At 34.7% G+C, this 27546-nt stretch overlaps 1 protein-coding gene across 6 annotated transcripts in view; it reads left to right on the plus strand.

Moving 5' to 3' along the window:
• Positions 1–27546, plus strand: part of USP15 (ubiquitin specific peptidase 15) — a 63740-nt gene that overhangs the window by 29259 nt on the left and 6935 nt on the right. For 3 of the 6 annotated variants that reach the window (XM_062584009.1, XM_062583986.1, XM_062584000.1), the window contains 10 exons: positions 9204–9287; positions 16315–16459; positions 21508–21681; positions 22342–22500; positions 23204–23428; positions 25412–25495; positions 25585–25679; positions 25845–26033; positions 26879–26994; positions 27128–27403. In XM_062584009.1, coding sequence (XP_062439993.1) covers positions 9204–9287; positions 16315–16459; positions 21508–21681; positions 22342–22500; positions 23204–23428; positions 25412–25495; positions 25585–25679; positions 25845–26033; positions 26879–26994; positions 27128–27403 — 1547 coding nt within the window. Of the gene's footprint in view, positions 1–1446; positions 2670–9203; positions 9288–10082; positions 10193–16314; positions 16460–21507; positions 21682–22341; positions 22501–23203; positions 23429–25411; positions 25496–25584; positions 25680–25844; positions 26034–26878; positions 26995–27127; positions 27404–27546 lie in introns of those variants that run through there. The other 3 variants (XM_062583993.1, XM_062584016.1, XM_062584024.1) reach the window with 3 other exon arrangements.

Below are 27546 nucleotides of genomic sequence, written 5' to 3' on the forward strand. Positions count from 1 at the left end.
ACATAAATTAGTTGAAAAAATGCAGATATGTTGTAATAACAGGTTTGCAAAATTAAGTGAAAGCAGATATAAGCTAGCAACAAATAGTAATGGGGCCAAGTTTTTATATCTGTTTAAAATTTTTATGAAACAAATGTAAATCTTTAAAATAATAGAAGTGTAAAACACTTGCTTTTGAATATTATATGGCAGATTAGGAGTATTATTATTTTATTTGTAGTTTGCCATCACTATTAGTACATCCCCAAGTATCTTCCTAAAGTCCTGTCGTTGGTGTCTCATACTGCACTAGTCCCTGCTGAGACTAGTTCTTTGTAATACTTGTTTTAGAAGAGTACATTTGTAAATTTTAATTCTTAGGCTTGGAAATACAATGCTGTATTTAGAAAGATCAAAATATTGAATATTGGAAAGTGTGAAAGAATTACAATGCTCGAAACAAAGTCGTTTTAGAACATAAGCTTAACTTCTCATAGAATCACGGAATTGTTGAGGTTGGAAGGGACCTCTGGAGGTTGTCAAGTCTGACCTCCCTGCTCAAAACAGGATTACCTAGAGCAGGTTGTTCAGGGCCATGACCTATTGGGTTTTGAATACTTCCAAAGATGGAGACTCCACAGTCTATCTGGGCAACCTGTTCCAGTGTTCCACTGTCACAGTAAAAAGAAAAAAAGTATTTGTTTTGTTCATTGCCTCTTGTTCTATCACTGGACACTACTTTGAAGAGTTTGACTCCATCATTTTTTATTCCCACCCATCAGGTGTTCATACACATTTATAAGATCCCCCTGAGCCTCCAGGCTGAACAATCCCTGCTCTCTCGGCCTCTCCTTGTTTGATGGATGCTTCAGTCATCTTCCTGGCCCTTCAGTGGACTCGTTCCAGTAGCTCCATGTCTCTCTTGTGCTGGGGAGCCCAGAACTAGACCCAGCACTCCAAATGAGTTATCACCAGTGCTGAGTAGTGGGGAAGGGGACTTTCTCCACCTGCTGACAACACTTATCCAAATGCATCCCAGGATGCCACTGGCTGCCTTTGCTGCAAGGGCACACTGCTGGCACATGTTTGACTTGTTATCCACCAGAACCCCAATGTCCTGGTAGCAAAGCTACTTTGCAGCTGGTTGGTCCCTAGCCTGTACTGATGCAAGTATTATACCTACCTAAATGAAGGACACTGTATTTCCCTTTGCTGAACCTCATTAGGTTCCTCTCTGCCCACTTCTCCAGCCTGCCGAGAGGTCTCTCTGAATTGCAGCACATCCTGTATGGTGTCAGTTGAAAATGAAAGCTAGCGAGATATTCTGGTTGTGATACTTTTCCATGCCTGTTTCTTGATAGTTGAAGCAGAATAGCAATCTTAATACTGGTTATGCCCTATTGCAAGTGGGGAATGGTGGCAGTTTTTAAGAGAAACATGTTAAAGGTGTGTTCATCTTTTCTACAGCAAGAGAAGAACTTATTTTGAAAATGTTCAAACTGAAGCCTCAGCTGAGGAGAGGAGAGAACACTTTGGAAAACGACAGTTCTGATTATCTGATTTTCAAGACTATTGTGAAGCAGTATAAGTGAAAAGATTATTAGTAGCAAAGCAACCTTTTCTTGTAAAGAAAATAGGAGCAAGTTAATTAAACTTTGAGATCATTTTTATGCAGCAACTGTGCAACTGAGAATTTCAGCAACTGTTGCAACTGAGAATTTATGTTGCTATGCAAATAAGAATTTCAGCTCTATGTCCAAGCCTGTCAGTGCTTGGTTTTCTTATGTTCAGTGCTCTAACTTCTGAATTTACTTAAGTTTTGCAAGTAATTGCATCATCCCTGTAAAACCCCCTCTTAAATCTAGTACTATCTGCTACTGTCTCATATCTTAACACTGCTTGAAATATCTGGAAGTATATTAAGAGTATGAAATGCATTCTTAAAATGCATACAAGGTCAGTCTTCTGGCTTAGTATCTTGAGAATAGTTGGATTTTTGGCTCTCTGAGAAGTTCTGTTTATATCAGCTGTTTATATTGGCTACTGGGATGTTTGTTGCTCAGGAACTTTGGCTTCTGTGAAACTGTTTCTAGGGAGCTGATAGTGACTTCTCCCGGAATGTCTTTACTGTCATTGCTCCCAAAATAGATTTTATTTGGCATTAATGGATTGTTCTGCGGAAGTGAACTGTATTATACAAACTTTTCTGTGAGTAGCTGTCTCCTAAGTGCCATATATGTGACAAATTCATCCAAACATGGAGATCCCAATTGTTCTGGTAGCATAGTTTCTCGGATCCGAGTCTTTAAATGAAAACTTGCAATGTGAGTGCAGAGGTTGGTATTCATATCCAGATCCATCTAGGGCAGATTATTGCACAGACAGAAAAACAATTATTTGAATGTCTTAAGAGGATATTTTAAACTAAGATGTCAAAAATCTAAGATTGTAGTTCAAATAACATTTGAACTAGCAATTTTACTAGTAAGTTCTTTCCTGTTTATGTGCTATTATAAAAGCAGTTTAAAGAACCATACAGAGAAGTGACTTATATTTTTTCCTTCTGATTTTAGAAAGATGACTACTGTATTTTTTAGAAAGTTTGGCTAAAAGGTATTAAAACTGTTGATTCATCGTACCTTCAGTAATGCTTCTTATTTGTTTTTAGGTTTTCACAGTATAAAATATATAAGCATCTATCTTTTCATAAATCTGTCATACGTCTTTGTATAACTAAGAAGAGTAACATGTAATTCTGATTTGCTTGTTCTATCTTTAGCTATTGACTAAATCATCCTAATAAAATAGCTAACATTCATCATATGATCATGTTTTTTTATAAGAAAAAAATTTGATTCTAAAATGTATACCTTTTTTTCTGGGAAAATCACTAAAGACTCGCTTCATTTTTTGTTTGCTGAGCTAGGCCCCTATGATTTTTAAGGAAAATATCTTTTATTCATAAAAAATATTATAACCATCCTTTTGGAAGACCATGAAGGTATATTTACTCAGATATAAATATGCCTGTACAGCCTAAGTTTTTTTAAGAAAAAACATCCATGATACTTCAAAAGAAAAACTAAGTTTGCCTACTGGAATGAAAGATACTAACTTTCATCAAGAGGTTTAAAATCTGTTTTTTCCTGAAGGAATTAATGTGCAGATAAGTGTACCTTTCTCTTGACTTTGCTGTAAGAAAGACAAATGTAGAGGACAGAGCTGACGACTGGGGACTTAACTCTGGTGTCTTAAATCATAAAAATGCTTACCTATATATGTGCTATTATAAAAGCAGTTTAAAGGCAGCTGTGAAAGCTTGCCTACTAGTACACAAAGAGCCAGTCTGCAGTTCACTGGTGCATAATAACTTTGTGGACTATAATAACCATGTGTCTGAGCCCATGTGGGTAAATATCAAACATCCATAATGTACAGCAGAGACATTTTCGTGTTAACTTTAACAAACATGTTTTCTTTGGGAAGAAGGAGAATGAACTTAACTGAATTAGTTATTTTTTGTAAGAAGAGAACAGCCTATACTGTAGTTGGTGTAACTTGCTAAAGCTAGATTTAAAACAGGTAAATTGTATATAAGCGTGATTTCTAACCACACCTTCATGGATTTTAGCTATCACAGAAAAATAGTTCTCTAAGGCTCTACTTTGCATATCCACTATGCTCAGTGAATGAAAGAAAATTCAGCATAGTCTAAAAACATAAATATGACAATCAAAGAATAAAATCAAAAATTTACATGAAACATTGAAAATGTAATCTAAATAAAATATTAAACAGCTAGGAATCAAGGAGGGAAAGAGTTGTTCTCTGCTTGCAATAGTTTTGGTATATTATCCGTATTTATGTATTGTCTCTGTGGATCACTACTAAAGTATAGTATAAATTAACCATAAGGTTAATGAGACAAAAGTTTAATTTCATGCAAGCTCAGAAGATTCACCAGAGTTTCTGATGATTTAGTGCAATACAGAAAAAAATATGTATTTCAAAATTACATTACATAGTTCCTGATGTTATTTTTCTAGCTATGCTGAGAATTTGGTTTGCTGTCCTACTTCTCCTGCATATGAGAAATGAGGCTATTTAGTATTTTTTTTCCTCTTTTTATTTGACAGCCAGAGTTTCAAATTGATTTTTTTTATCAAGTCAGTAACTATTCGTCCACGAGTGTGTGATTACTGCCAGTGATCAGGTATAGTATACCTGGTATCTTCCAGGAGTGTTACCTATATCCAGAAAAGACTTTAAGTTACTTTATTTGTGTTGGGTGAGAGCATGGGCATGGATACCTAGAAAACAGACAGGCGGTAAGTCTGTATCATGGCTTACCTTACAATTCCTTTTTTCTGTATCCTCAGTCACCATGCTGCTATGTCGTTAGCTTCTTACCTTTCTCTTGATCAGGCAAATAGTTTAATTTCAAACTAGCTTCAGTTTCTTTCTGACTGTTTGTGGTAAGCTCAGGATGGCATAATCAACTTTTATATGCTAAAAAAAGGACAGATATTTGCATCACCATTGCCCTTTCTGGCCATCTTCAACTGATCAGGATTTGTCTGGGACATGATGTTCATGCCTCCTGTGAAGGAATTTCCAAATAGCTGTGTGCATATTGGGATGTTTCTCTATTCCAAGCATCAGATCTGGATTAGGCTTGAGTTAGGTATGTCCATGTCCTATGTTCAGTGCATCTAGCCACATGGATTACTGCTAGTGAGAAAAATATGATTAGCATCTGCAGCCTGTAATATTTTACATATATTTTAATACAAATTGAATCTTCTTTGTGTTATAATTTATCCTACTCTGCCAGCTGTTTTAAGATACAAAAAACAAGGTGATTGTTTGTCCTAGGCCATGCAGAGATGGTCTTAACTATGAACTTGACTGCAGTTCTTCTTACGCATTGGATTTTGGTTTCTCAAGTCTTTGTGCCAGCTCTGAGTTGGACTGCAAACTTGAAAGAACTAGGCAAAGATGATACATTGTGGTGATATTATTTAATTTAGGCCTTTCTTATCATAAGCCAATGATGCATGAGTGTCTAGAACAAAACTACTGGGCTCCCTGGTGCAAGAGGAACGTGGAACTACTGGAGAGAGTCCAGCGTAGAGCTACAAAGATGATGAAGGGATGGGAGCATCTTTCTGATGAGGAAAGGCAATGAAAGCTGGGCCTGTTTAGCCTGTAGAAGAAAAGACTGAAAGGGGATGTTATCAGTGTCTACAAACACCCTAAGGGAGGATGTCCAGAGGATGGGGCCAGACTCTTTTCAGTGGTACCCAGCAACAGGACAAGAGGTAACAGGGTACAAACTGAAACACAGGAACAGGCACTGGAGCAGGTTGCCCAGAGAGGTTGTGGAGTCTCCTTCTCTGGAGATCCTCAAAGCCCGCCTGGATGCAACCCTGTCTAACATGCTCTAGGTGACCCTGCTGAGCAGGGGGATTGAACTAGATGATCTCCAGAGGCCCCTTCAACCTCAACCATTCTGTGATTCTGTGAAAACTCTCTTTGAAGCATGAGTAATTTCATGTTGTTCATTAGTTTACCTCATTCTTCTGTATGTTGTCTCAGAATTTGTTTTGTTTAGAGATCTGCTGTAAACCAGATGAACTGCAGCTAGTCAATACACTACTGTTAGGTTTAGGTTGGGGCAAAATTACAGATTTTTCTGTGTTGGTGCTGCCGTTCCATTAAGCATATAACTTCTTTTATGTAGGAAGAATTTATTTTGACTGTTACAGTTATGTTTCAATTTATTAATAAATACTGGTGTAGCAGTCTTCTACTAAATTCTTTTACTGAACATAGTATACTAGTTGTCTTATACTTCCAGTTACGATTCAGCCTGTACACTTTTTTATAGCTCCAGCTTCTTCCTGATACGAGTGTTGGTCAGTTATTAGGAATAAAGACAAGAGAATTGACCCTGCCAAATATAGTGTGAACATCCAGTGTTCCCTAATGCGTAACGTTGGAAAGTAGAAAATACACAGGTGTTATCCTGTTGTTAGCTAAACGTAGAGTATCTGAAGTAGCAACATATTTTGTTGTGCCTTGTGAAGATGTAAAAGCTGTTTTAAGATTTGTTGAAATCAAGGACAGTGTAAAACACAAACCTTTGAACAGATCAAGCCAGAGCTTTAGTGAAGAATGGGTTATAGTTGGAGGAGTAGGGGAGAGAAGCATGCAGTAATTTGATTATCTTTCCCTTTGTCCCAGTGATTCCTAATTTAGGGGTTTGTCTCAGTGAAATAAAGCAGGGCTTTGAAAACCTTCTGGCTTCTTTAGCATCTCTATATTTTGCCGCCTCTTTCTTTTCTCTTCTCTTCTCTTCTCTTCTCTTCTTTCCTCTTCAGCAGACTTGTCCCCTGTGTACACTTCTGGGTGGCTTTATTCCTCTCAGATGTTGCAGAGCTTCCATTACTACAGGAGTACTGTGGTGTAATCACCTACTTACAGCAATGTTTGTTTTGTTTTTTGTTTTTTTAAGAACACCTGGTAAACGGGATGGCAGCACTTAGATTTTTTTTCTCATTTCTGTTTGATAGTCATCTTCCATTGTTTGCTTGATTGTAGGTTTTCAGGGAGCCCTATGTGTATATCTATGAAGATGTGCTTATAAATATGAACAGAATAAGTTATTTAAGAAATGCACTGAGTGACTCCAAAGCCTGTTTGGAGAGGGTGACAGACTGAGGTCATGATTGCTGTTGACAGTGGGAGTTAAGACTGCTGGGCAGCTGATACACGGGCTCTGGACAGCAGGCCTTTGGCCTTTCAGGGAACATACTTCATTTCACTGTTGTGAACAAACACATAAGAATATGTTAAATGTAAAGCAACCTTCTCCAATAAAACTAAAGCACTTTAAACAAGAACTCAGGTCAAACCCATAGGGTGTCGTCTTTGCATGCCAAACAGAAATTCAGAGCAGAACTGTTTTTTTCTGTTATTACTACCCAGAATGTTTCTGATAGCTTGTCCATGGGAAAGTATATAGTCTGGATCTAGCTGTTCCCCCAAAACAGAAGGAGGGACAGTCTTCTGGTACTGCTGTGAGTTCAGTGGCCAGCTATATTGTGAGGCTAAATAGGTACTTACAAACTTGCAAGAGGAATGTTGAATGCTAGTCATTTCTCCTCATTCCTACTTCTTAGAGATGAAATGATGAAACAAAAGTCCACACAACTCTAACATATTTGATAATTTGAGAAGCTCCAGAGTTAACTCAAGTATTAGTTGGTGATATATTTGTGATTCAGAATATCATTTAACTAGTAAAGACCCAGATAAGAAAATTGTGCAGAATATAATTAATCTGACAAAATCAAGTAGATTTTTTTGTTCATAATTTATTACAAGAATGCCAAACTTACCACTCTTTATACAAACATTAAATATAAGCAAGTATTCGATTAATTGAGTAAATTTTATTTCAAATATTCAAATATGTGAAAGTGTAGAAGAGTACTACTGTGGGTTCTCTTCTTACTTGACCCTATTGTTTTACAATAAAAATGTTTGTTTATAATATTTCATAACCATATTTCCTGATGTTAAAATGCCTTCAATAAATATGCATAGTGTAACAATGCAAATGTTTCACTGTTTTTGACATAACTTGATTTATTTTTCTAAAAACAGAATAATCTAATCTAAAGTCTTACTAGGTTTTATATATTTAAATGCAGGGAAGAGTTATTACGTTACATCTCTGTATGCAGGACTTAGTGATGTAAGCAAGAACATAAGCTGCTATAAGCATGTAGAAGAGGATTCTGTTCTGTTTTTTGTGTCAGTATCACATTGTATTTGATAGCAAATGCTGAATTTTAAGTTGATAAAAAAAGAATAGACCTTTGTAACTTATTCTGGTTACTTAGAAATTTTAGACATCTGTTGTTATATATAAAGTTTTTAATATTAAGACAATATTCTATTTGAATTTGATTTATATTATATAATAGCTTCAAATTTGTTTTGAAAATTAAGTCAATATCAAATTTCAATTCCAAATGACTCATTTCAAGTAGCTTTTTGTAAAATATTTACATGTATATAGTTTAACTTTTGCCTTGAATTCAAATATGAATACACTGATTTCAATATTATCTTTCTTGTGACATACTCTATATATTTTGCTTCTTTGAAGATAATATTGTTCAAAGGAGCGGATTTAGATTGATAAAATTGTTCAGATTGATATTGCATGTTTTCTTTTGGATAAAGTTTTATTAATAAGAATTTGAAAATAAATGTCCAAATATACCTGAAAGTATATTAGAGTAAAAAGTGTATCTTTTTGCATATATTATTTCTTGAAATGTGTTTTTTTAAAAAAATCCTCAGCATGCAGAATTTATTGCTGCCTTAATTTTGAGATGTATTTCAAAGCTTTACATGAACAGCTGGAGCTTGATTCAACTCAGCAGCTATGAAGCTGCATAGGGTCCACCCAAAGAAGCATGAAGGTGCCTCAATACCTTTGAATATTCAGAGCCTTTTTCGTGGGTATCTGTAAGATTTGATCTAGAAAAGAAAAATACACTGCAAGATAGTTGTATGTTGTATTAAACTGTTACATTGAGAGGGTCTTTTGTAACTAAAATGTTCTATATTCTTGTATTTAAAAATAGGCTTATGCAGTGGGGTTGGTATTACATTTGGCTAGAGAGATTTTAAAGCTTGCTTAATAGCCTGCATAATATCATGGAATTTTATAACAATGTTAATAAGACAATTTTAATTAAATGCTTTCATGCTACTTTTAAACTAACCTTGGAGTATACATCTTAATCACTTTCATATCTCACCTCAACACCCATTTATGGTTAAATAAAAAAATTCATAAAATTACCATGTTAAAAACTTTACGTTGTAGGTTTTAGGACAACATACTCGTATTATTAACTGAAAATGATTTTTAGTACTATGGTCTGTGGTTTTTTGTTTTGTTTTTAGTAGAGCTATCTCTTTAACATCATACGAAAGTTTAAAGTGTTGTGAAGTCTTTTCACTTCTTTTAAAAGATGAATTCTGGGAGTTGCATGTCCTGGCTGTTTTTAGTATGTAGCTGAGTTTAAAGGAGAAAACCTTTTTCATTCTTGTTTCTATGCATTGTTCGTTTGTTAGCTTTCTTTCATTGTTTTTAATATCTCAGAATTTTTATCTAATTTATCACTTTTGTATTTTTAAAGGTCCCCAGGTGCATCCAATTTTTCAACTTTACCAAAGATCTCTCCTTCTCTATCAAATAATTATAACAACATGAACAACAGAAAGTAAGCAATATTTCTTAAAACTATTTCTTTAATTGAATCACCTAAATATGACATCAGAAAATTTCTTTGTTTTTGTAGTTATTAGGTTAAGGATTTGGAGGGTTTTTTGATAATATTTGGACTGTAAGTTGTTATCAGTCAGTATTTTATAGTGTATGTGTTGTATTGCATGGTACCAGGAAATGAAACTCTGTTAAAGATGTTTGGTAAATTTTAGTCCGCAGTAGATGAGATACTAAAAAGAATGTTGAGCACCGTAAGAAAAAAAATAAAAGGACTCTATTCAGAGTTTATCATGTTAACAATACAAAGTATTACAAACATTATCCTCCTATCTGAGATGGCCAACAACTACTTCTAGTTCAGGTATTCAGGTTTTCCCTTACTGATTGATGATAAGATATTATAGCAGCATATATGATATGACACATTTGAGACCACTAAAACTGAAAATATAATTGTTATCTTAGTGAATATTGCCATTAATTTTCAGCAATTTAACTTCTGTGTCTTACCACTAGGAGTTTTGAGAGAGATGAGTTTGTGATTAGTGTGCTTGAATATTGTAGAGTAGAGAATTAGTAAAAGAGATTTCTCATTTTTAAGGATTTTCTCCTTTTTATTGCATATTAGAAGTTGCATAAAGTATGTGGGTTGCTTAATGTGATAAAACTCTAAAAGAGCAGCTTTGATAGCCTAGTGGCCAACTTTCTACATAATCCGTTTTGTTGTACACATCTGTAAAAAGTTGGCGAATATAGAAAAACATGGAATTATTTCACTTTAACTTAACAGATATTGGAGCATCTTTCAAATGCTTGAACCAGAAAGCACCCATCTTTAAGGCAAACATGAGGAAATTGAAGAGGCTTATTCTTACCATTCAAATCAAAATTAAAATATTTTTCCGGACTTGTGTTTTGTGATCAAACATGAAGATGTTAAATATTAAAAAGGTGATATAAATATTAAATATCTTATACAATATCTTCCAGTTAAATACTGCATTTATCAGAAGTGATTTTTCGTAAGGGGTGAAGTGTCACTTGTGCTTCTACCAATTGTGAGTAGCCCCAACTCTCACTGTTAAACAGTTCAAATCCATGTATTTAACTGCAGTCTATTGTACTGTGTGTGTGAATGTGTAGTAAACTTAAAAAAAAAAAAAAAAAAAAAAAAAGTTTATTTTATCTATGATTGTATGAAAAATTACTTGACTGGAGCTGAGCCTCTAGCTGAGAACTAATCTCTCCTTCCCCCATTGCTTATGCAAAAGACAGTTGTAATGCCTAAAGCAAAGCTTAACAATCAGTGTTTTCTAGGGAGACTAGATTTTAAATCAAGTCAGTAAGCTCTTTTTTTCATTTGTTTTGGATTTTTTTTGTGTGCGTTAACATATGTTATCTCCCTAGTGATGCTGTAGCTATTTTTACGAAGCACTTACAAAACCTGTTGCCAGCTCTTGCAGCTCTTAAAGACATTTTCCTCACTTGCTTTAACTGATTTTTGTTGTTTGTTTTGAGACCAAAATAGACATTTTTAGAACTTAAAGTTCTGTTAAATTAATTTCTTTTTTGAATTTGAGGATTTCAACAGAAATGAATGCTTAAGAGAAAGTGATAGAAGATTGAGATTTGATACAGAATTTGCCCTTCAAAGTGCCCTAAGTATAACTTTAGTATTTAGAAACTAGATAGTAGGAGCATGTTCTCTGTAGTGTTATGAAATACTAGCCATTTTTCTCTTGTAATTCAAAACACTGTATATCTGGATGTCAGGCAACACAGATACTCAGTGCAGAAGTATGTATTTTTCCTTACAATGCAGTAATCCAATTATGGTAAGTTTAAATTGTACAAAAAGTACAAAAAACCCCATAAATTTGTAATTCAATACAATATGTAATAACAGAGAACCTTTAGCAGCACTTTTATGGAATGCATGTTCAAGATGAAGTCACTCAGTAATAAAGAATTCGTATCAATTTATGTACAGAGTATGTGTTTTAAAGTATGTAATGTTGCACTAAGAATTTTTGGCTTCAAAAGATAACTGAAAAAAATACATTTCTGTATTTAATTCTGGTACAAAATTGATTTTCTACTCTTCCCTCAAATAATCTTCTTTTCCGTTACTTAATACTACCTTCATTACTTTCATAATTAACTATTTATGTCAGCCTTGTCTGAAACTTATTTTCATATTTCTGCCTCATTGTCTTTTGCATTGCCTTCTATCTTTAGTGCAAAAGAGAAATTATACCTTTTGGGGCCTCTCAGGATCCATTGGCACCTCCATATTTAGCTCAGTTGATTGGAGCATGGTGCTAATAATGCCAAGGTTGTGGGTTTGATCCTCGTACAGGCCACTCATTTGGAGGTTGGACTGCATGATCTCCAGAGGTCCCTTCCAACCCTACCAATTCTGTGATTTCTGTGATAAGATGCTGTGACTCTTAAGGAAATACCAAAATTTGTTTTGAAGATAATTTTAGTTGACAAAGCTAAATTTAAGGCAGAAAAGGAAAAGAACAGTCATATATTGGTTATTTGCTAATAGATAATAATTAGCACAAGAAATTTGAACCTCTGGGTTGTTTAGTAATAGTAGTAAATGCTACTAGTTGCAAACCTGTTTTTTGCAATCAGATAGCTAATCTAAGCCACAAAGTATTCTGAGTGATATTAAGCTTTAAATGGTTAAATACTTAATTATGAATTGAGCTATTCATCTGTTAGATTAAAAAAAATAGCTTGTGCAAATTTTCTCAGGACTAAAGCCTTCATTTCTGTAAACATGGATTTAAATTATGCATTTGTTGGACTGGATGATTCGAAACAGTTGATCATTGATATTATTTTGCCTTATTTGTTCAACAAGATCACCTATAAATAGGTGAATTAGCATAATATGTTAGTGGATTCAGGAGCAGGGAGAGACATGCATCATTTAGGGTCTTACTGAAATGTCTGTCATAAATCAATACATTTCATGACACACATAAGGTATTTTTTTAATTATGTGGGGGAAGGGAGGATTAAAAATAATTGAACGAGGATTTTGCTTGGGGATTTAAATAAAAGCTTTGTTTTGTTTTCTTCATTTGTAACCATTGCTGTAGACTCCTAAAATGACATGCTTCATCATTTAGTAATGTCAGCTTGTCAGAAGATAGACAACTGGCATCTTTGTTCACATGCTTAGTGAAGACACCAATATTTCAATAAGTACAATTATTGATTATATGTCATGTGTAGAAACAGTTTCTTCTTATTACATCTGGCACATAGACAGCATAGTATGAAGAAGATGGGTTTTTTTTCAGTCTTATCTAAATGACTGTAATGTCATTGTTTGATCTCCAGATGATGATCATCAGAAATCAGAGTAGTCTGTGTAGTGGCATGGGCCTCTCCTGCTGCATCAGGCATGTCTAACAATTGATGGAACCCAGTTATGGGTTTGTTAAACTGTTTGGTAGTCACAAAAATACATTAACAGTACGTTAAAGTGGCTGAAATATGGCAGAGCTCAGTAAGTGTTCCAAGCTTCAAATCTTCTGGGCTCATTTTTGCTACGCACGTATTTTTTTACAGCACCTGTTGTTGATGTATGGGACTCCAGTGCCATGTTATGTGATTCTCAAAGCTAGTGATGCTTTTCTAAACCTCTCTGTACCAATTTAATGCTTCCCAGAACACCAAGTATGCTGTGAATGCCCCAGACGTGATCTCATCATCTCATCTGAGAGCTGGTTTGAAGTTTAAAGCAAGGATACCAGTGGTACCTATAAGTCATTTCAACTGTTTCACACGCAACCCAAGATTTATAGATTTATGGATAATAAAATCTCTTTCAGAAACCTCCCTTTACCCTTTTCACTACTCCAGAAGCTCGGCCTAGTTGTTCAAGGGTCCTAAGATCATTTCTGTAGTCTTGCCTCATTTTTTGATTGAGCGGCAATTTCTGTTAAGAGCCAGTGGTGTTCTCTTTTTGTTATTGTACTTAGAATGCTCTATTTTAACACTACCCTACTAATTTTTCTTGTGTTATTCTTCTCTTACAGGCAGCTTTTAAAAGGTTTACTGGAAAAGTTGACTGGGGAGGGTGGCTGTGGCAAAATTTCTCCTAGGGCGTTTCTGTTTTGAATAGAAGTTTATATAGACTTGCCTTGGGTCTAGATTTTCTTTCCATTGTTAGCCATTTACTAATGGCTGTTAATAATCCTGTAGCTTTTGTCCCGTTTCAAAAGCATGAAAAGCCAGCGGCAAAATGTAATTTAAATAAAAATAACTTTCAGGAAAAAAAGACATTTGCAGACTGATAAAGTTATAAAGAGAGGTAAACTAATCTTAAACATTCTTTTTACTTGTGGGTAGGATTCTTAATGTATATACCTCTTTTACTATTTTTCCCCATAAAATGCATAGCAACCAAATGATTCTGTATATATAATATATAATAAAATATAATGCCTCCTACGTGTGATAGGCACTGTATTTCATCTGAAGCCTTTTGATAAAATACCAGAAACTTGAAAATTTCTGCATATGTGCACAGTATTTAACTCAAAAAGAAAAGGAATTTGCCAGATTCCTGATGTTCTCTGTAGTCTCTTGAGGGCCCTTATGATTGCCAGTCTAATTACTAAATCAGGTAGTACAGTTATTTCACCAATTGAAAGAATACTTCTTCCTTGAGAAGAAAAATAAATGAATAGACCTGACTCATGGGATGAGTGTGATAACCCCGCTGTCTAAACCTCTAAAATGTACTTCTGTGGGCAGATACAGGAGATGAAAGAGCTTAGCAATGGCTTTCTCTTTTGAGATATAAACTTGAATAGTTTGTCCCATATAGCAACCTTGCTCTGAGGATCTATCTTCATTACAATTATCCTGAATTAAACTGTATTATTAAATTAAATTATATTACTCAGCTAATTTGAGGAGGTGAGAGAAAGACACTGATTGCAGTTTCTAACTTTCTAGTGACCTTCCTAAGGTGACAGTTCTTGAGTGGGAGGGGGGTCTTGGAGACAGAAAAAGAGAGGGAGTGAAAATCCCCAGGGAAATTGCCTTCAACTAGTTTATTGCCCTACACCTCCCAGATTTCCAAGAGAGTTCTGTCTTCTGATAACCATGTGAAAAGTGTTATCTTTGAGTCAGAGGAAGAAGCAAGCAGAGTCAAAAGTTGGAATTTATTGTGTAACCTGTATGTGTGTAATCAGTAAGAGGTACATTCACATACTGCTTTTGTGCACTGTTGAGCTGAGTTGGGTATTATATTGTGGAAGTTGCATTAGCTCCAATGGCAGGATTGTGCTTTTTCTTCCTGGGAGAACCAGAGCTTGCCAATTTAAGGCAGTTGGGGTTGATATTGACTGCAGTGAGCTGGGTTGCAGTTGCAAAAAGAGACTGAAGGTATTTTTCCCTGGGAATCTTTGCATGCATGGATGAACCAGGGACTAATAATAATAGGAAAGGGGAGACTGTAGAGAGAAGTTGAAGGGAATGTAGGCTCTACACTTCAGAAAATGTCTTGTATAAAATAGGATGAAGGATTTAGTTCAGGAATAAGATGAACAGGCCCAATGAGCTTTACAGGGATTTTGCATGGAAAATGACCAGTAAACACAATGCCAATTAGCTGGTTTGGGGGCAGATCAGACTGAATATGCATATGTATGGAGAAGGGAAGGGCAGAAGGGGAATTTGACTATTAAAAAAAAAAAAGATCAGATGTTACGATTGAGAACAAGAACTCTTAAGGGTCAGTGAAAATATAAGCTATACAGATTCTTGAGAACATCAAAAAGGAGAAATTCTCTTCCTTCTTCCATTTGAAATTTTCAGTAAATCTTTTTGATTAAAAACAAACCAACTGCTACTCATTAAAAGGATAATTACTGCACCATGGTGACAGCTGGAATTCAGTTGGATATGGAGAGTATTATACTGCAAAATGAAGCAATGTGACTAGAGTATACTGTTGGGTACTGTTGCATCCTCATACTTTTAAGATTACAAATCTTGATTATTTTTCAGGATTATTTCATTGCACTGCAAATTTTTCTTTGTCATTCTCAGAAATTGACTTTCACATTTTTGTTCAAGTTTCTTCTAATGTGAGTAATGCTTAGGGAACTTTAGCCAAAGCCATTATCACAAGTATTTCATTATGATCAGTGACTGAAATAGTTTAAGAAAGAGTTTAACCTTTTCATTTCATTGGCTTTTTAATATCTGTAATATTACAGTGCATCACTACAGTACTAGATTCTTTCACCTTTGTAGTGTTGTCAGATATGCTTGTTTTATTGTTTGGGGTGGCAGGGTTCTTCTGTATTTAGTTTTTGAATTATATCATCTAGTAAGAAAGTACTGTAAATCTAACCGTTTCACCTGCTTCAGAGTTCTCCAGTTTCCCCCAACAGATGCATCATAGGAATTTCTAAGGAAGTTGATTTAAAATAAATAAAAAAATAAAAGGCGTTTTGTGTTTCCCCTCTTCCCTGCTCTCTCTCAAGGCTTTCCTGCGTTTGCATGCTGGATTGTGCTGTCCTAGCAGGGAAGCTATAAATAGAGTATCTGATGCAGTGAAGCAGTGATGCCACAGTGGCCTTGGAAATCTCAGCTCTCATCTGTAACTCAGTAATACTCAGTGAGTGTCCTCACTGTCTTACAGTAGCAGGATGCAAAGGGGACATAAATGATTTATTGCTGCTGGTGGTGTCTAAAGTCTGAGTGTGTTAATGGCGCAATGGAGTCCTGTCAAAAAGGATTAGAGATGTAATGGTTATGGTTACTGCAGTACATTAGGGTTTGGTTGTTTGCAAAGGCGACTTTTTAATTTGAAATCTAATGTTTTTACCAAAGTAAAATGCTACTTTAAAACCTTTTTGTGTTCACAGTAGTTCTTTAAAATTCTAAATCATTTAAGCTTATAAAATATTTGTATGTATTAAAGCACTAGAGTATATGTGTTTACATGGTGAAACATGTTTTGTTTTGTTTTGTTTTTGCAGTGTGAAAAATTCAAACTATTGTCTCCCTTCATACACTGCTTATAAGAACTATGATTATTCAGAACCAGGAAGACACAATGAGCAACCAGGCCTTTGTGGCCTGAGTAACTTGGGGAATACATGCTTCATGAATTCAGCAATTCAGGTATGTACTTTTATAGTAAAATGAGTTTATCTTATTATTTTAAAACTAATATTTTATGATACTTGTGTCATATTTGAAGCTAACATTTAGGGACTCCACCAAGTGGCAGGATAGTATTAATACTGAGAAAATAGTATTGATATGAAAAAAAGTAGATTTACATACCTCTTTCATTGTTTGCCCTTTTTCTGCACTGGTGACCAATGTCAAAAAGAGATGTGGCTAGCCTTCTAAATGAAGGAACCCGTAAATGGGATTTTTTGCTTTCTGTAATGATTTTCCTGCATGTCATGAAAAATAGTAGAAACAAAGTGAAATATTTATTGTAATATTATAGTTTTTCGTCTTTTTTTAATTAAGTGTATGTAGTTGACTACAAAGAATTACACTTCCTTTACAGAGAGGGAAATAAGGAGAACACATAATAAAGATCAGAAAATCATTTTTCTGTGCTGTTTTGAAAAATATAGGGAGGAAAAAAGTCAGAATTCTGAGAAGATGTATTTAAATTCTCATTCTTGTCTACCACTGCTTACTTTTCTAAGTACATAAAAAATTAGTGTTTAGTAGTTTCCCTAGGTAGCTAAAGCTATTACCATTTTTTACAAAATGTCCTGTAAAGCTTTACTTTTTCATTTCTGAAATGTTTAAATAATCCTTTACACATCTATGTTATTTCTCCAAGAAGGAACCTGAGGCAAGTTTCATGACTTTTCCAGAGTTATTCCTTTGCTACATTTGTGATACAATCCTCAACTGAACTTTGTAGTTGAAATAAGTGTTTCTTCATACTGATAATAATTTTTTGTAAAAGATAAGAACATTTTTGCACTATTTTACAAGTTCATTGGTAGAATAAATGTTTGGTTCCACTGACAAGATAATATTCTCTGTGCTAAAGAGGAGAGTGCTCATTTATTTGTAAAAAGGTGGTTTTGTGGTTAGTGGATATAAAAATCCTTTTACAGACTTTGGTCCATCATATTACATAGAATTAAGTGGATTTTTTTCTATAACCTCATTATATCAGATATGAAATGACTGAGCAATGCAAACTATACCTCTCTGTTTCTCCAAAAAGAACATACTGCATTTACAATGTCTTCTATCAAAGTCTATCATTAAATCACTGCCTATCTACCCTTCAGAGATCCTTCGATAAAAGTGATATTTGTGTGTTTTCTGAAGGCATTTTTGTTGGCCTGTTAATGAAGTGCAGCATGAGCTAAACAACTCGAATGTATATGTATTTTACCATTTTAATTTTGCTATTAAACTTGCTGGAATGTGATGAGGATTTTTAATACCCTCACTTGGCTAATGAACATTTAAACTTTATCTTTTTTGAGATGCACTTGAATACAGATCATAGTGCTGAAGCACTGAGCTGTCAAAAAAACTCAGTAGAAAAGTTCAACTGATTACTTGGCCTTTATTTCTAACTAGTTATCCTGTACTTTTAGCATATAGGTTAGTGTATCAGAAACCTTTGAAAATATTTCCCCCCCAATCCCAACCCCTTTGAATTGCCATTATTTCATGAATGTAACTGAATATAACTGAAGAGATATAACTGAATGTGATTGCAATAGGATTACTAGTATAGCTGTACTGTTACCAAGATAAAGAGCATTAGTTCTTTTGCTTTTAAGTAGAAGCTGCAGAAGTAGATGTGTTAATGGTCAGAAAGAACCAATACTCTAATTTGCTTTTGTCTATTTCTAAAACTTCTTTTCGTCAAAGCAATCTTATTTTTAAAAAATTTAAAATGTAGTTAACCTGCCTTTCATGTTTTTTTCCTGCTGAATATAAAGATATTAAACCTTAACCAAGCATGCTTCAGAGTTATTCTCCTCCTTCCATCATCACAGTGGTTCATAGAATCATAGAATCAGTAAGGTTGTGAGGGACCTCTGGAGATCATCTAGTCCGGGTTCCTTAATTACATTTGAGATCTCTTAGGGTGAAATAAAAAAAAAAACATGTTAAACTCCTCCTTTAACCTGTTCAGGAAAGTAGTAGTTTCATATACAGTTGTAAGCTAAACTTAAGCTGTTGAACTTTGTCCAGTAGAAGAAATATATTAGTGATACATAGTCTGTACAGATTTGCTATCGTTTCTGTATATGTAGAGTCAGAGAATAACTTGGGTCGGAAGGGATCTCAGTATGGTTTTTGGCCCAGCCCTCTGCTCAAAGCAACCAACAGGGCCTTGTTCAGTTGGGCTTTGAGTACCTTCAAGGAAGGAGATTATACATCCTTACTGGGCAACCTGTTCTTGTGTTTGGCGTACAATATCAGAACAAAAATACTATGCCTGTGGAGTCTGTGCATTTCCTGAAATGAATTCTTCAGTTGACAAACAGTTTTCAGTTTTGAAGTCATTAATTGTACTTGTTTAGCTCTTGTTGTTTTCTGTTACTCTTCATCCATCAATATACATGCTGATTTATCAATCCTCATTTTTTCAAAGTGTAGCTTAAACAGACCACATATATATGACTGCTTTGCTGTCTAGTAGATTGATTTGATGCCTTCTGTAAGGCTTCTTTGATACCTACAATGCATCAGATCACAAGGAGGAGATGAGAATGTAGGCTTCCTGTCAAAGTGGCTGCTGAATGCTATTTTTTTTCTCCTTGATGATAGTCATAATCTTAAAGGTCTCCTCTACCATCCTCTCAAGATGTAAACAAGTTAGCAATTGTTTAGCCTTATAAATAGTTTGAAAAGATTATGCATCAGTGGCCAACTGTATTAGTTCCTTTAGTAGCTACTGAAAAGTAGTCTGAAACTGTAGAAAAGATAACAGCTCTGTATTTCAGATATAGCCACATTCAGACAGATAGATATGTGTACATTCCATTTCTACCATTAATGTCTTGCTCTGTTGGAATGTGAAAATAAATACAAAGAAAAATGGCAATGATCTGTAGTAATCTTTCCATTTCATGTATACAAATACAAATGAATAGTCTTAACAAAGGGATAAAACTAACTGTTCAGATGAAAACAGATAACTAAAAAATTAGCTTTCTGGTGAAACAACATATTGTCAGCACACTAAGTGTAGTGCTTTACTAAGAACCTGTGGAAGAATTTACTATTTTTGCATTACTTAATTCCTTGTTCTGGAACTGTCATCATGCTAAGCTAATCAGCTAAGCTGATTTGACCTGCTATACCAGTCAAAGAGAAAAAAAAATAGACCAACAGAAGAGTGAGGAAGAAAAGTACTTTTTTTCTGGTTAGTAAACTGAGTAGGCTTACTGAGTACTTCAGATGAGTATCAGAACCAGCACAGAAAGAGCAAGACCTCTCTCTTTGGACAGCAGCAGTTATTTGTCTCATAACTCAGAACATGAGATTTTACCTGAAGTGTAATTTTATCTGTTGTTAGCTTAGCCTGATTTGCACTGAATAGTTTCGGGGTAACTGGTGGGACTTGGAAGCTCATCCATTCGTTTTTAGGCTAATGCTAAAAGCAGTCTATTGACAACTCTCCACTTGACCACTTCTCTACAGCATTGAGAGACCAAGTATTTATCCTCTTAGCTGCACTGAACAGTTCAGAATTGACAACACATCTGTGAGGTAGGATTGTCTTTAGATGACCACTACTAGGGATAAAACTCTTTGCCACATGACAGGAGGAAAAAGAGCATTCTTCAGCCCTCAGTGTTCCGAAAGGGCCTGTAATATGAGGATGATTTCGCAGTGTTTACAAAGGACTGCGATATGCTACGAAACTCAGCTCCTGTATGAAGAGCTGCCTATAACGTAAGACTGACTTTGCTTAGTTGTATCCCACCAATATAATAGGCAAAAATAGCACCTTTTTTCCCTCCTTTCTCAATAAAGCTATAATTCTTCCACCCTCAGTTGCTGCATCTTAAGCAGAAGAGTGTGTGGACCCAAAATTTTTGTTCTTCCCCTTCTTTGCAGGGAGGCAGATGAGAAGGATGAAATGTTTGATCTTTCTTTGAACCTTTAATAGAAGAAAGAATGCAGAAAAGTTTGTAATGCATAATGAAGAAGCTTTGATAAATCCATATGTTAAGACATGGCATATGGATCATTTCTGAGTTTTTGGAGAAGTTTTTGCTTAAAGGAGTGTGAGGAGTAGCATACGCAAATTCAAAGTGGTTTCCTAAAATTGTAAGTGTTATTTCAATGATTATATCCCGGTATCTATAAGTGCTGACAGAAGAAACAAACTAGTACAAAGGATAAATGATTATCTGAGTCTAAACAAAGGCACCTACATTTCTGGAACTAGTTGAGGCTCTAAACAGCTTCACAAAATTTAAGAAAACATAGAAAGGGCTGCACTAGTTCTGACCCCCAGGGTCCAGTCCATATAGTCTAGTATACTTTCTTCAACAGCATCTGTAAGCAGATGCCTAGGAAGAGAAGGAGTAGGGCAAATATCTTAACCTTCCCTTCCTTCTCACTGCTGCCAAAAATAAAAATGTTTGCAACTATTTTCAGCTCACAGATTGTTCTGAATGTTGTGTAATCTGATTAAATAAGTCCCATTGGCTCTCTCTTCCAAGTACCTATGCTCTCTCTTCTTGAGGCCTTGTAAACTTTGTGCATCTGAAACATCCTTCAGCAAGGAGTTTCATAAAGCTACTGTTCATTTGTCAAGAACCACCTTTTTCTTTTGTTTTGAACTTGGATGAAAATACTGTCATCACCCTGGGCAACAGGAAGAGATTGTGCAAAAGTATCAGTTTTCCTACACAACACTTAAGCTTTAATTGACTAAACTACTATTACTATGTCTATTAAATTTTGCTGTAAAGCTTTTGAAAGTCATTATCCTTGAAGGACTTGTAATGATAGCTGCAGCCAATCTTGATTTAAAATCATAATTTGCTTCTGGAAAAGACCTAGTTTTTTCTGGTAGGCACGAGGCATTGCAGTTTAGAGTATTGTTTACAAGTACTTTAACAAAGTTCAAACCTCTTTTTTTTTTTCCTTTTCAGAACTAATTCTAATCACAGTTCCTTTTATGTCTAAAAATTCTCTATTTCTATTTACAGTGTTTGAGCAACACACCTCCACTTACAGAATATTTCCTCAATGATAAATACCAAGAAGAGCTAAATTTTGACAATCCTTTAGGAATGAGAGGTGAAATAGCAAAATCTTATGCAGAGCTCATCAAGCAAATGTGGTCAGGAAAATATAGTTATGTTACCCCACGAGCATTTAAGGTTAGTATGGAATTTCACTTGTATGTATATTGTCAGTTTTGTTTCCATAGTATAAAAAACTCATGAAAGTATGACAAGAATAAGAATTTGAAGTAATATTCATTAGTGCATTTAACCTTTTGTTCAAACATTTAGATGTGTATTTAAATAAGTCTGATGTTCATTGTTTTTTGTTCACTGTAAATTAGTTTTGGCTTCCTGCCTCCATTGAAGAGCTTATGTTTGATTTTTTGGGGGCTCTTTTGACTTGATATTGGACAAGATGTCAATAAGCTTTGTCTTCTCTGAAGACAGTCTGGTTCTGAGATTTTCTAAGATGCATACCTATGTATCATGTACACTATTTTGCACTGTGCATAGTCTCCTTCCTTAATTAAATACTGTATTTATATATTTCACAAGCTGTTAATATTTTGTGATTATCAATAAACATGTTAATGCACTTAACTTTTACTTATCCCTCCTGTCTTTTGGTCTTCATCTTGCATAGTTCCTTGTTGTGGATCTTTATATTTTAGAGTAGTTCTCTAATACTTTTTATAGTAATTAAGATACTAGAAGTGTTAATTTGCAATTATTGTAAAGTTCTAGTGGCATTGTGCTATTAGCTCCTGTTAAAGTAAACACTAGGTTTTCTGAACTAAAAATTCCTATTTTTAGACACAAGTAGGACGATTTGCACCGCAATTTTCTGGTTATCAGCAACAAGATTGCCAAGAGCTACTGGCTTTTCTCCTGGATGGTTTACATGAGGATTTGAATCGAATTAGGAAAAAGCCTTATATTCAGTTGAAAGATGCGGATGGGAGGCCAGACAAGGTAATGTTTTTGGTGCTGGGTTTTTTGGTTTTAGTCAAAGCTATAGGTTACAAGATATTTTTTTAACATGTTCAGGTGCTGAAAGTTTGGAACACAGATTAAGTGTCACTTTTTCTGGAACAGATTTAAGAAAATATACTGAGAGCTTAAAATGGAGATCTTATTTACATACAAAAGTAAGTTTCTGTTTACATTGAAGAGAAATGCTGCTGAGGGGCAGTGCTAATGCTATAAGTGTTTTCTGTTCAAATCCTTGCTAATTTCAGCTGGAAAAACAGTTTCCATTCTTTTGTTTTTATTCTCATGTGTACAGTGTACTGGCTTTCTCCAGTACTCTCACCTTGGGACACTGCTTTAGCATTGAGCTACAAGCATCTTGATCATTTGTCTCCTAGTATGAGTTACTTAAAATAAATGTTTACATTTATTTTTTCCTTTTGTCATGCCCTGCGCCACTTGAAGTCTCTTTCAGAAATTTAGTATCCCAGACTCTCAGAACTGGTTTCTCAATCTCTGTCCTAGAAAAGGCACATTTCATTTAACCTGTGGTCCTGGTAGTAATAACATACTTAAGGAGTCCTTCAGAGTAAGATTTCTCTACCTAGCTGGTAACTGAGAATGTTCTATCAAGTATTCTTGCTAATAAATCTCACTCGTCATTTCTTGCTACTTTGTCATAACCCAGATTGTACTCTAATTACAGGTGGTTGCTGAAGAAGCCTGGGAAAATCATTTAAAAAGAAATGATTCCATCATTGTCGATATATTTCATGGCCTTTTTAAATCCACCTTAGTGTGTCCTGAATGTGCTAAGATCTCTGTAACCTTTGATCCCTTTTGTTATTTGACACTTCCGTTACCCATGAAAAAAGAACGTACTTTGGAAGTTTATTTAGTTAGAATGGATCCACTTGCTAAGCCTATGCAGGTAAGCATCTTAGTGTATATATGACACTCCTGGTTCATGTGGCATAAGCAGTGAATCTGAGCTCACTTATATTTTAAAGCTTGCAAATACAACAAGTAAGTCCAACAAATTTTAGTTTTCTGGTAGACGTTCTGAAGTTCTACTCTGAATATCTGAGGAAAACTACATATATCTTAGAGTCTTATCAGTTTCAAGGAAGATATTGGTAACTTCTTTATGACTACGTCAATGAAGTTTCCTAATCTTTAAAATGTATAACCTGCTCTTTATATCTTTCTGCTGTTGCCATAATGAATTTTTTGTGGTTATAATAAAAATAGCCTTAAGCCAGGTTTAATTCCTCAGTTTATTAAGCTCAAAAAATAGAGAATTGGTGGCAGGTGATAAAGAAAAGCATGACTAAATATACTCAGTTGTCCTGAATTATTCTGTGCTGTCACTTAATAGTCAAAAGAATTTTTTTCGGATGAGATATCTTTGTTGAGAGAATCTGCTTTCCCTTCTTTTTTATGACGAGTGTATACACCTAACAATGGCAGGAAACAGTATATGTAGATTATCATAGCAAAATAATGACAAACAGGTTCTAGCTGTGTCCGATGATAGATAGGTGAAATAAGACACGGGCAGTTAGGTAGACCTGCCAAAATGCTTTAGCACCTGAAATCGGAGTACTAGAAGTAGGAAAGTAGAAGGCGGGGGGGGGGGGGGGGGGGGGGGAGAAGTGGTCAGAACATTTCCTCAAAGGCAATGTGAGTTAAGTAGTCAAAGATTAAAGGACATGTATTAACTGGAGGGAGATGAGCCTACTAGGAATTTATTTAGTTGTGAGATTTGATTATATCTGATAATGGGGGAAAGAGAGTATGGGTATAATCTGGCAGGGTTTGCACAAGGATCACACTATAGTTGAGAATGAGCCCTGTTGGACAGGTGAGAAATGAATAGAGATTGGAAAGTACGAGTTCAGTAGAGCTATTGTGAGTCTAAAGAACAGTAAGACTTCAAGAGATGCCAAACATGCTCTCCAGGAAATTAATTACCAACTTAGAAAGTCATATTTCCAATTAATTCTGTCTTGATTTATTATGCAAATAACAGCTATAAATCCTTTCTAGGGTTTCATTACACACTGCAGGAGTATTGCACAAAGGGACTCATGGAAACGTTTTCTTTGTTAATCATCGTGTTCTCACTGCACATGAAACGAGTTCAGTTGTTAGCCTTTGCCTTCTCTTGCTTTTCTTATCCTATGCTGAAAGCGCTACCGGAGGAAAAAAAAAAATATTTGCATGATAACATTCCATTCAATAATACAATATGCTGCACTTTTAACAAAGGTCTTTGAAATACTGTGACAAACAATGGCTAAGACTAGTAACCTGGGAAGTATTCCAGAGTATAACCATCCTAGAGAGAAAGCAATATCCCATCTTTTCCTACCAAAAACTTTTGAATTTGATTTTAAGAAACCACAGAGTATTACTGTAGTTGGTTATTGTGTGGGGATTTGAGATTAGTTTTTGTTTGTTTGTTTGAGTTTTTTTATGCTTACAAGGTTTAGGGCAAAGTTAAAGTTAAAGTTAAAAATAAATTCCAGTAATACTTTTTAAACTACTTGTCTTGTGTTCCAAATAAAAATAGATATTTAAAAATGTAATCAACAGCGCACATACTATTTAAGTATGTCTAAATCAATAGATACTGCTAGTTGTCGTATGGAAAAAATAAAATAACATCCAGAAACACACTTCAAGAAAGAAATGTGTTCAAAGTGGGCATGTTCATATAAATAAAGCACGAAGATAACAAATGTTTTCAGTACTGGAGTTTTCAGTAACTCTTGAATTATTAGTTGTTTTAAATACTTTATACCATAAATTAGGAATCTGAAAGAAGTACATGAACTATGCTGAACATGTGATAAATCTTTTTCATGTGTCTTTGGTCTCTTAAGAATTAAAGTAATGTTTTATTTTTTAGTACAAAGTAGTTGTTCCAAAAATTGGAAACATATTGGATCTTTGCACAGCATTGTCAGCTCTGTCTGGTGTTGCTGCAGATAAGGTAAGAGTAATTTCTTGTACGAAGCACAGCATTAAGCATTCTAACATGTATTAACCCAACTTAATTATACATACTCTGTTTTCTTTTAGATGATTGTTACTGATATATACAATCACAGGTTCCACAGAATATTTGCCATGGATGAAAATCTGAGTAGTATTATGGAACGTGATGACATTTATGTGTAAGTATAGATTATATATTTCATGACTTTCTGCAGTTTTAATTGCTTACATGAAATTAAATTTTAAAGTATATGATAAAGACAAAACTTGGGGGATTTTCCCCTCTTTATAGCTTTGTAAATGGCAGTTGTCCTTTCAGTGTCTGACTGTTTCATGTTTTCTAGATTTGAAATTGCTATCAATAGAACAGAAGATACAGAACAAGTTATAATTCCTGTTTGTTTGAGGGAAAAGTGCAGGCACACTAGCTACAGCCATAGTGGTTCTTCGCTGTTTGGTCAACCTTTTCTCATAGCAGTGCCTAGAAACAATACTGAAGATAAACTGTATAACCTGCTGCTGCTAAGAATGTGGTAAGATTATTGCTTAAAGAAAAATGCTTGTTGTGAAAAATGCTTATAGCTGCAATCAGTAGTTGCTTGTCTTTACATATTTGCTAGCAAATTAATTAGATTTGAGTAGTTAGTCTTTTATATGCTTTCCGTCAAATATAGTAAATTTCAAATTTTAAATGCTTAAGATGTGAATTTGTGTGTATTTCAGTTCGATTTTTGTTAGCATGACCTCATACAAAAGTGATTTCAAAGGTCACTGGAGAGTGTCTCTGGCAGTTTAGGGGAACTGATTCTGTTGTGTATATATAGCTGTTTGTTAGGGCTTGGTAAAATGGAAGCATTTCACTAATTTTTCTGATATAGTTAAGCCTATGTATTTGCTATACAATTCTATATACTAACTTTTGTAGTAAAACTACATGATAGGCTTTTTCAAACTAAACTAGAAAGAATGTCATCGCATGGAGGAGTTTAGAGTCATATAACCTTCAATTTAAATTTACCATTTTTCTTTTATTAATGTAACTTTCCCTGTAAGTGACCTTATGTATTTCTTCTGTGAAAAATGTGGTTAATGTGATTTCAGATTAAAAAGAAACTAATATCAAGAACCAAGCTGTATAAAGTTAAATGCCTCCCCCCCCCCAAAAAAAAGGATAATAGATATGCCAAATTTCAGATGTGCCTTCAACAATAGACCTATTAGGTGATAAAATTATTTATTCTGAATAAATGAGAAAGGATTATATGAATACAGTAAGTTGTAAAGAATTTACTGTAACTGTGTAGTTCTCTGGCTTCAACAATATAAATATTAAAAAGTCCATTGATACTAAGTTGTTGTTTTCACTTGTTATATTTAGCCGATATGTGAAAACATGTACTGAAAGTGAAGACACTGAAGGATCCCTACATTGCTGTAAGGACCATGGTATCAATGGTAACGGCCCAAATGGAATACATGAAGAAGGATCTCCAAGTAAGACTGGAACATCTAAACCTGTTTAGTATTTTGTGTTCAATATAAAAATGAAGTTATTCTGCGGTGTCTTTTCTTTCAGTTCTTGTTACTCTGCCTCATTTCTTCCTCTTTATTCTGTCAATTGTTTAAGGTGAAATGGAGACTGATGAACAAGATGATGAATCCAGCCAGGATCAGGAGCTTCCTTCAGAGAATGAAAACAGCCAGTCAGAAGACTCAGTTGGAGGTGACAATGACTCTGAGAATGGATTGTGTACTGAGGACACTTGCAAAGGTCAACCACCTACGGGACACAAAAAGCGATTGTTTACATTCCAGTTCAATAATTTAGGCAATACTGACATAAACTACATCAAAGATGATACCAGACACATTAGATTTGATGATAGGCAACCTAGACTTGATGGTAAGTGATGGAGAACAAATTTATCAGCATTTGATTCTAATGTTTTTTTTCTTGACTCTACTGCTGTAGAATAATGTGTCAGTCCCTCTGTGTGCTATATGAAGTTTGTCTCTTTCCCAAGAGTAAATCTTTTGTATAAATAA

Source organism: Rhea pennata, chromosome 1, assembly GCF_028389875.1.
Source record: "Rhea pennata isolate bPtePen1 chromosome 1, bPtePen1.pri, whole genome shotgun sequence".
In the NCBI taxonomy this organism is placed as follows: domain Eukaryota; kingdom Metazoa; phylum Chordata; class Aves; order Rheiformes; family Rheidae; genus Rhea; species Rhea pennata.